The 10,681-nt window shown below is 45.4% G+C and overlaps 1 protein-coding gene across 2 annotated transcripts in view; it reads right to left on the bottom strand.

Moving 5' to 3' along the window:
- Positions 1-2,225: 2,225 nt before the first annotated feature.
- Positions 2,226-10,681, bottom strand: part of Tead1 (TEA domain transcription factor 1) — a 220,993-nt gene continuing 212,537 nt past the window's right edge. Inside the window, 1 exon segment of one of the 2 annotated variants that reach the window (NM_001435800.1) lies at positions 2,226-10,281. In NM_001435800.1, the coding sequence (NP_001422729.1) occupies positions 10,168-10,281 (114 nt within the window). In that variant the 3' untranslated portion in view covers positions 2,226-10,167. 2 annotated transcript variants of the gene reach the window in all.

The following is a 10,681-nucleotide window of genomic DNA, read 5'->3' as shown; positions in this document are numbered from 1 at the left end:
CTCTAGGACTCACTGGTCAGCCAGCTTCATCAGCAAGCCTTAGGACCAAGATTATTCCAAAGGAAGCGAATGGTCCTGAGGGTGATACTGAGGTTGCCCTCCAGTCTATGAACACCCACAGAGGCGCCCCACCCCCCACTTTAAAATACCTCCTTTGTTCAACTTGTCCAGAGCTGAGCTTGTCCTGTTGATGGAAAGGGAAACTGGGTGGCTTGAGGGAGTTACATCAACCACTCACCAGGGCATCCACTGTGCACCAAAGAAAGAGAAGCTACCCTAGGATTATTGAACATACGGACTTTTTTAATGGTGCATAGTGGGGTGGAAAGTTTTCCCCCACACACTGCAAAAGGCCAGAAGGAATTCTTTTAGATTCTGTGCATTACAGGGTCTTTGTCACAGTCAGCTCTGCTATGGGCGTGAAAGAAGTCATGGCAGTAGACTAACAAACGGTAATGTCTGTGTCCCAGTGAGACACTGCACGGGCCAGTTTCCTGACCGCTGGCTTTGGGTATGGCCAATATTCATAAAAATTCCGTACGTACTTGAAAATAGTGTATAGCTGCCAGCTGTGCACTACATCACTTTGTACTTAAGTCCATTAGAACATGCTTATCCAATTGTGCGTGCGTGCGTGCGTGTGACCGTTTACACCCACTATGACTATCAGTTTATCCACTTTACTCTGTAGCTAGGCTAAGGGGCACATGTTAGTTTTTGCACTTTATTCCACACCAAACTTGTACCAATGGGAAGTAATCCTCACTGGCTCTAGTCAGAATTTATACCATGAGTGAAGATTAATGAAGTTATATTAGTTTTCTTGTTGGGCTTTGCTTTCTGTATTTTTATTCTTTTAAGATTATTTACACACTAATGGAAATCCATTCGTTCTCTCCTTCCAACCTGTGGGTCCTGGGGATTGAACTCAAGTAGCCAGGCTTGGTGGCAGGTGATTTTACCCACTGAGCCATCTTGCTAACTCTATTTATCTTCAATCTTTCTCTGGTTTTTACATTTTTATTTGGTCCTTTAACAATAGTACAAAGTACACATTTTAAGTCTTATCCTCTTAGAAGTTAGAGTGAATGAAAACATTTGCTGGAGTGTCAGGCTGTTTATGACAACCGGGACGAACTCGATGAAGGCTTTGGCCAGAAGCAGGGCATCTTTGCAAAGTTTCACAATTTCCCACTATGGACTTTGACTGGGTTTCTGTCAATCACTCAGTAATTCTACCATAATAGCTAATTTGGCTTTCTATGCTTGTGCTAATTAGTACCCAGAGGCAGTGTGGCAGGAATTATGCACCAGGAATCCCCAGTGATGCTTTGTCCCCTCAGATCCTGGCTTGCCCTGCCCTATGCTCCTCACTGCTGTTGGTTCTCCTGCTGTTTCACCACCCAGACCTCAGTGCAGTTGGGGCCTGAGCTCAGGACTCAACCAACATTCAACTGCAAGAAAAGTGGCACTGAGTCGGAAGCTCACAGTGCACTTATCTCTGTCCCGGACTCCCTGTTCCACCGTCCCTGACCCCTGGCATGCGCAAGCAAGTTAACAACCTAAGAGCGTGTGCCTTTTATTCTAAGGCTATTGTGATTCAGAGGAGAGAAGGCTTCTTGGGGTGTGTCTGCCATCCACAGACATGCTAAGCTACTGTACAAAACTTTTGTTGATTTTGGAAGCAGGTTATCCTCAAAACTAAATATGTAGCTGAGAGTGGCTTTGAACTCCTGATCCTCTCATCTCTACTTCCGGTGTGTCGGGATCAAGGGCGTGGGGCACTTCACCTCAGGTATTCTGTGCTGAGGTCAGAACCACAAGGCCTGTGTGTTCACTAGGCAAGCATTCTACCAATGAGCTCCACGGTCAGCCCACTTTAACAGCACACGGAAGACAGACAGAACAACTGATTTGGGGCTAAGAAACCCTGTAGGGAATACCTAAAGCTATAATGGTCCGGCACAGTGGACACAGCCACAGCTCCAATCCCCTTCCGGCCACATATTAACCACATACAGGGCACATTTGAGTAGGCAAGATGGCTCAATGAGGAGAGGCACTGATGACCCAAGTCCAATTCCCAACACTCATACAGTGGAAGGGGAGGACTGAGCAAGCCATTGACTGATGTGGACTCCCCACCCCAACAAAAGTAACTTAAGAAAAAAGAAGGCAGATTTGATTCTTAACTACACAGACTATTGCAGATAAGAAAGGTGACCCACACTTTTATTTTCTTTATTTTTTCATTGATACCGTATGGATACAAAGTTTCTAGAAAGCTACAAAATGTCTACCACTTTATCAAGAAGGCATCAAAATGTGTCACTTTGCAAAGACATGAAAACACCTGCAGGAACTGACACAAAAATAGCATTTTTAGAGCGATGAAATAATTGCACTTAAACTGTCATGGGTATTAAAGTTATCACACATATGTACCGCCAAAGCTAGAATACATTTGTTTTGTTTTGTTTTTTTTACAAAGCACTTTATAAAAAAATTCTCTGCACACAAACCCTATAATTTTCATATAACTATCATACTAAAGATAAATTCACTTTAAAGCCAACACTTAGAACATTTTCTTAAACAAAAAGGTACCAGTACCTAAACACAAACGTTAACGAATACAAGAATACTGTACTGCTGGGAGGTTTAGCCGATGCCTTTTGAAGTTTCTGCGAACAGTTTAAGAAACCCTGGATGAGCCACCTCACCCTCTTCTCTCCAATCTCCCCCAAGAGGAACCCGGTCACCCAAAGGTTCAGGCTCTGGCCCAGTCCCAGCAGCAGTACAGCATCAAAAGAGCCACTGACCAGATGAAATGCTTATGCCACAAGCCCATCCTATACACTTTACACGAGAGACAACAGAGAAGCCATGAAGTCACTTAGAATATGAAGAAACACACACGTGGCAAAAACCAATTTACATAAAATTTGAGCGTATCAAAGAAGTAAAGGCTTTTCAGGTTTTTTAAATGTTACAAAAAGAATTTTTTTTTTTTGTCATTTTTCAGGCACGTACTTTTTTTGTTTTTACTGTTTTTTTTCCTTGTCTGAAGTCATAAGCCCACTGAAAAAGGTCTAGAGAAGTTGATCTTCCAAGGAGGTAACGGGAGACGTACATCCTTTTTTTTTTTTTTTTTAAAGAAGTGCAGTTAATAATCTACTTTACACATTGAAACTAATCACAGAAAACAATTAATTTGAAAAATAAAAACACAAAACTCAGACAGGTTTTCTAACATGATGGATGTGTGGGTTCTGCCTGCCTCTCTTAGAGAGAGAAGAGAGAGAATGCCCGTGGTAAAAACGACGAGGGTCAGACTGAGCAAAGCTGGAGTCTAGTGGGACCTGACCCCATGGCCGTGAATGAATGAGGGCGGGAGACACACACAAATGCTGCTTTTATCTAAAATGATGTAGTGTGGGGCACAGGACCCAATGCAGATTCACAGAGAAAACAACTTACGGCTTAGGAAGGAACAATAAATACAAATATCTCATCTTAGTTAATGGTGCATGACTTCAGTGAGGCCTACCCTTTGCAACACAGTAAATTTAAAACACAGAACCTTCATTTTTAAAAGATATAAGCGAAGAGTTGAGGAGAGAAAACTACCGCAAACAAGACAGCAATGGCTAGAAAGAGGCACAAGAGAACACGCATTTGACTAAGTTCTTCAAGTTGTGGTGTGTCCCTGCCAGGGAGGAGTACAAGACAGCAAACTACTAACTCTAACCTGTGCTGAGAAATTGTCCTTTTCATTTGATAGTTGTTTTTCTTTAAAACAAACAAACAAAAACAACAACAACAAAAACCCAAAACTGGACTTTTATACATACTCACAACTTGGGGTGGATACAAACCACTTGGGCAGCTTCAGGGCCCAGAGTGGCTATTCCTCAGACACCAGAAGAGACCGAGAGAAAGTATGGGGTAGAGTTTTGAGGCTAACTTTCAAAGTTGTCTGTCATTACTTTTAAACTTAGATCAGCAAAGGAAGAAAAAAAACAAAACACCTATTTTTTTTTCCTGGCTTCTTTTTGCCTCCTTTGTTCTTTTTCCTTACTGTATGGGGTTTCCAGGTGCAGAAAGGTTTTACTCTAAGCTGACACACACTTCACAGAGTTGGCTGAGGACTAGAACATCCTTGAAAATGCCGAGTTGCAAATGGTGTGCTCTTCCAAAGTCTCTCACAGCACATTCGGACATCCGGAGCCAGCAAAACTGCCCAAAGACACTGCAATGACGCAATGAACCCATTTTTAATTTTTGTTCTGCACTGTCATCTCAATTCGAGGCTTCCAACAACCAAACGTGTAGGCAGGCAAGTGCGCACTGTCCTTCAGGTGGACGGGAGTCTCCACAGTCTGGACATGGACACAGGGGGAAGGCAGAGCCATGGTGTTCGCCCACTGGCCGGGATTCGGGTGCTTGTGCGCAGATTCCTTCCCAGGGATGCAGAGCTGGGCGATGAGTTGGTGGACAAGCCGGGGAGAGGTGGCACACACAGACACAACAGTTCGCAGGGCTCCCGGCTGCCACGCTGTGCTGTATAGGACAGTGGTGGCAGGGTTCCCCGCTAGCAGGCAGGGACCACACGGCAGGGACTCACAGCAGGCAGGGACCACACGGCGCTCTCATGAATACAAGCCTGCAGTTGGTTATCCATCCCGGTTAACCAAAGGCATTATGGTGATCTCGAAATATTTTTGGTCTCTCTACAAATTGTCGTTATCATGGTGGCACTTTCTAAGCTGGAATCTCGAGCCAAAGGCACTTTCAAGCTGGAGTGCAGAAGATTCGCAAATAGCTAAGTATTTGGTCATGGACTGAAAAAGGCATCGATGAAAAGGACAATGCTCTTCAGGGTGAGCTGCGGAGCGAGCTGCCGCCTTTAGTTTTGGTATGGATGTGTACGTGAGAGCAAGGTCAAAGGGCGGGCTTGGGTTCTGATTCAGGTTGTTTGAAACCAAGTCATCCGCTTCCTATAGAGCTGGATTTAAAAAACGGGCGTTTTTGAAAAAACAAATGGGAACGATTTTGGCTTGTCCTGCTTCTGATACGGGGCCAATTAGCAAGTGGACACCCAGAACAGGCTGAGTAAAGGCTGGCGGCTACAAGGTATTACTAAGGCACTGCTTTACTGGGAGGCTTTGGCAGCGGTGAACTGAAAACTATGAAGAGTAACAGTAGTCAGAGAAACGCTTCCAGCTTACAAAAGGGCTCACGGTTCCCAGGCAGCCTGCCACACCGGCACCCTGCGACGCGGCTTCTCCAAGGTTTAAGGCTTTTCAGAAATGACACGTGCAGGGCTTAGCCACAGAAACATCAACATAGAAGCCAGCAATTCAAGCATCCTCCTAATGTCACAGCTGAGGACACCAACAGGTATTCTACCCTTCCTTAGGACAGGCGTGGTACGCCAGAGCACATACAAAATTATACAAATTACAGGTACCTGGTTTGTAAAACTGACCATCGTGTGACTTCAATAATATATGGTTGTATAAAAAGGAAGGCTAATGCCACCGTGGTATTGAAGCCTAATGAAGATCTGGATCTAAAAGTCCCCTAAAGAATTTTAACACCAAGGGTTCTCTTTTGGCTGGTGTGTGGGCAGGACTTTGCTGCTGGGATGTGTGATAAAAAGAGATTTGACTCAAAGCCTGTGGCTGGAGAACTGTCTTCTGAGGAAACAAAAGGAGTATCAGCTTCGCCATCTGCTTGTGGTCCCCAGACAGCTACAGGATGTCTGAAATGCCCCTGTCCGTCCATTCTCAGGGGTCACTTAAGCACAGAGCACCAAGGAAAGATGGCTTCCACCCAGGAGAGGCCAAAGATGAAGGAGAAGCCTTCCCCCTTGTCCTGTGACCAATTAGCTGGGAGTCTTTGGACCAGGCGCCTGTCGGCCCTTCAAGATGAAGGGGGATGGACTGTGCACTCTTTTAGCTTGAGTAGGGGCACCTTCTGGAACAGAGCCAGACATGCTCCGCCCATAAAGAGGGAGGAGCTGCAACAGAGGGCACGGAGCATGAGGCAGACAGCACAAGCGGGGGAGAGGAAGATAGAACCAGTCGGGAAAGGATGAGGAGGAGACCGGCCGGGTCAGGAGAAAGAACCAATTCGGGGAAGGGATTTTCTCTTTTTAAGCCCTGGGAAAGGGTAGGCTCTAAGCCAAATCAGGAATGCTCTTTAAATGTCAGATGGCTGCAGGGAGGGTGCTGGCTAGTTGTCCCCAGCTGTCCCAGACAGGAGAGAAAGAGTGGCAGGAAGAGGTGGTGGCTGTGCAGGGTAAGCCTCTAACAGAAGAATGCAGATGGAGTAATGTGGCTACTTGCTTCTTCCTAACTTAAAGGGGTGGGGGGTGGGGTGTCACGTAATAGGAAAGATTTCATAGATCCGAGAAAAACTGGTTTTCAACATGCTAATGTGACCAGAAAGAGAACGGGCAGCCATTTTCAACTGAGGATGAACCTTGCACGACCCAGGGCAATGAGCTGTGAAGACTCGGAAGTAGCCAGAAATTCTATATCCTCTTAACCACACACAGGGCATGGCCAATTACCTGGTCCAAAATGTCCCTGGCCTCCAGTTAGGTGAACTCTGGGAGGGGGGGGGGGGGGTACTAGGACATGTTCTGAAGAAGCTTGGGTTGACTTCATGTCTCTTTCATTGGAAAGTGGCTAACAAGATGAAGACATTATGTCCATGACAGATCTGTCCCAGTCACTGTGAGACAGGACTGGGGTGGGGAAGGTGAGGGCAGGGCTCAGCAATGGCGTCCATAAGCTTTAGGAAGCTGTAAAGAGGGCAGATTAGAGCCTGGGATTAGAGGTTAGAACACAACCTCTCACCCCAAACCCAGCCTTCCACCTAGGAAATAAAGCAACTTTGGGATGACTGGGCCACTGATTAGACAGGGAAACTCTAGAAGACTTACAGATATAGCTACCAGCGCTGAAGACAGAGCAGAGAGCTAAGAACAGGAGGTGGGGTGGGGTGGGGTGTATGGAGCAAAACAGTGTCTTCTGGATGGGACAGGGCCATTGTATTCATAAACTCTAGCGACCATGAAAGCAAGCTGATCAACATTCCAAGGCTGAGGAACTACTGACAGTTGATGGTTCTGGGGGAAGAGAGCTCAAAGAATGTGGTTCCTGGCAGGCTTGACTGTGTTCCAATGGAAGTCCTGTCACCCATGAGTATATGTGCAGCATAAATTGGCCATGGTTGGTGTGCTGGCAAGTTTTACGTCAACATAAGCTATAGTCATCTGAGAAAAGGGAACCTCAATTGAGAAAATCTCTCCCTAAGAAATGGCTGTAGGCAAGGCGCAGGGCTTTTTATTAAAGCAGCAATGGGGGGCGGGGTGAGAGCCCACTGTGCACAGTGCCATCGATGAGCTGATGCTGCTGATGGTCCTGGATTCTATTAGAAAGCAGGCTGAGCAAGCCGTGAGGAGCAAGCCCTCCTTCATGGCCTCGGAATGAACCTGTGGTCTGAGGTTCCTGCCCCAATTTCCTTCAGTGATGGACTAGGATGTGGAAACGTGAACCCACTTTATCCTGCAACTGGCTTTGGGCACTATTAACATCATAGCAATATAACTCTAACTAAGAGTAAGGTTATTTTCTTTTTAAAAGCAAGAAAGACAGAGAAGTTGGGAGGGGTGGAGATATGGGTAGGGTGCAAAATAAGAAGGTAGGGAGGGAGTGTGGGGGTGAATATACATTAAAGAACTTTATAGCTGCTTTAAAAGCAAAAAGTAAGTCAGGTCATCCACACCCCCACCTCCTACGGCTCCAAAAGTTGTTAGGAGGAGGACCAGACAGTGAGGCCACCCTGGCTCTGTGAAGTCTTACTCTCCCACTGCCAACCACTGTCCTCTAGCTGGTACGGAGAAGCAGCTCCTCTCCTGAGCAGCAGACCTCTCCCCATCACATTCTGGGATGACCTATAGCCATAGAAGATCATTTGTACCCACTGATTCCTATCTTCCTGGTCGAGAGACATTGGGGGTTCCCCCTGAGGAAGGACATAGGAAATCAAAGCTAAAGAAACCTCCCTAAGAGGATTGTCCAAAGATTAATGTCACATCCAGAAGACATCTTTAAACACCTGGTCTGTAGACAGATAAAGGGGAGAAACTCAGGGTAGCCATTCCTTTGAGGGCTGGCTTAGAAACAGAACCTAGGCAGTTCTCCTGAGGAGAAAAGGTGCCCCGCTGGCTTACATAAGGGAGGCACATTGCGAATGGCAAAATCTTCTCTGGTCTTCCCAGGGATGAGGGATGCTGCTGGGAGGAGACAGAGTCAATCCAGTGTGGCTCCTTTAACTACATGCCAGCCACACCCACCCACTGATGACCAAAAGCTGCCAAATGTGATGTAAGCAATCAGAGCCGATGCAGGGACAAAGGCGTGTGTGTGTCCTGGATAGAGCAGGTGTGGGATTCTATTTTATAGCCTTAGTGCAAAAAACAAGCCATGATTTTTATTTTCTTAAGGTAAAAAGTTTGTACCATGTTCTAATGTGTTTACATACTCCTAGCAGTGCTCACACGTGTGAGTGTGTAAAGAGACCCTTACTTTCCTCTTACCTTCCCTGGGAAGTGGAGGGTAACCTTTCTTGCTTCCCCAGTGAAGAAGCACTTAGGGAAGTAACCCGAGGCTGGCCACATCAGACCAACTCTGCTGGGCAATGCTTTGGAAGATTCTCCTGATAAGAGAATGGGGGAATCTGCTTCAAAATGAGAGAGAGAGAGAGAGAGAGAGAGAGAGAGAGAGAGAGAGAGAGAGAGAGAGAGAGAGAGAGAGAGAGAGAGAGAGAGAGAGATCAGGCGAGCGAGCCACTGAGGCTTATGGACAGATGCCCTTAGAGAATATATATCCACGTCTATAATGCAGACCAAGAGAGGCGATGAGCAAACTGACAAGAAACAGGAGCTCAGAGAGCTGAATATGCACATGTGTGTGAACACACAGCTATAGTCACAAGGGCCGACATGCACACTGGGTTACCAGCAACATCCTATTCACAGGCTGGGGAAGAGGCTTGTGACAGTGCCATTCCGGGGAGCAGAGACACCAAGCCTGAAGAGCCTTCTGCTTGCTCGGTTGATGACAATTTTCTTCCAGCCACAGGATTCTGCAACCTTTGCAACTCACAGTGCAGTATTCATGCCAATTTTAAATTTTGCTATTAAATTTCAGTGGTTCAAATGTGAACTTGTCTCGATAAAAAATGCGGTTGACCATATAATGTGACTGCACACACGAGACTGTAACATCGTAAGCCTAGACTTGTTGCAGTGTTATCTACTTATTGCAAAAAGAGCCATCTCGTCCTTCTCATTAAATAATGAATCATCACATTAGTACAATACAATCTTACACTTTTAAATAGACTATATATGTTAAGGAAAAGGGGTGATGTTTTCCTCCTTTGTAACACCTGTTTCAAGAGTTTAATGAATTAGGGTATTAGTTTTAACCTTGGGGGTTGGGGGAAGGTACAAATTTGTCTCATTAGGATATTTCAACCAAGTATGTCTTAAGGCTATAGTTTAACATTTGGTTTTAAAAAGAAAGAAAGATTTCATTTAAAAAATAATTTAGTGAATTACATTCTTCCATAACTTCCACCCTAATTAGTTACAAAGATAAGTCTAAAGAATCTTAGTTTTCCTGTACTAATTTACATTTATATTTAAAGATTAATTTTACTTGTATCTTAAAACAAGAATTTTATGTTGGAAAAACACGAAAAGAACTAAATACATTTGTATAAAGGCAGTCAATGCCCCACGGCCAATCCTCTGCCTCAGTATTTTCTACCACAACATGAAACAGGTCTGCAGAGAGGCTTAGCTTAGGCTGGTAAGATTCACCTTCCCCAAGGGATTGTGGTTTGCAGATCTGAGGAATACACAAAAAACTGCATCACAACTTCACAGCTACAGTGATAGCATGAACACATGGAAAAAAATAAGTTCACTCGAACAGGATTTAGAAAGGTCAGGGTGGGACCCGGGGGAGGGCCAGGGTAGCACCCTGTGTGGTGAGGTTTACAGTCAGTCGTTCGATAATGGAGAGTGTGTGTGTGCACATATGTGTGTGTATATACAGATATCTCTCTATATAAATAACCGGTTCAGTCCTTTACAAGCCTGTAGATGTGATGCTGTGCTCCATGCTCACTATTCGATACTTCAAACACACAGGCCATGCAGAGCAGAGTCTCTTGTGTATCCCTGTTTGTTACCACCTGTTTAAAAAGAAAGACATATGTACCATCAGGCCACATAGATGACAGCACGGTCAATCTGTGCGACACGCAGATTACAAGTCTCACTGGGACCCCACGAATCCCACCTGCTGCTGTTGCTGCTGCTCTCAGCTGACACAGGCTGGCCCTCTCACAGTGTGTTAGGAAATACCCATTCATTGCCCCCATGGGTTTCTCTTCCTCACATCTATGATCTTAGAGCCTCTTTCAGATCTGAGCTCTGGCTCTCCTCCTCATACTGGCCTGAGGCCCCCATGCTACCTCAGAAGGAACATTTTGAAGGACAATCTGATCAAATGTACCTCACAACACTTCAGTGGTTCTCTGTGACTTTCATGTTGAAAAACATTTTGAGCTTGAGTGCCTTATCTAGCTTGTC

This window comes from Rattus norvegicus, chromosome 1 (genome assembly GCF_021556685.1).
Source record: "Rattus norvegicus strain SHRSP/BbbUtx chromosome 1, alternate assembly SHRSP_T2T, whole genome shotgun sequence".
NCBI lineage: Eukaryota > Metazoa > Chordata > Mammalia > Rodentia > Muridae > Rattus > Rattus norvegicus.
Note: the sequence above shows the minus strand (reverse complement) of the source record. Positions and strands in the feature narration are given on the sequence as shown.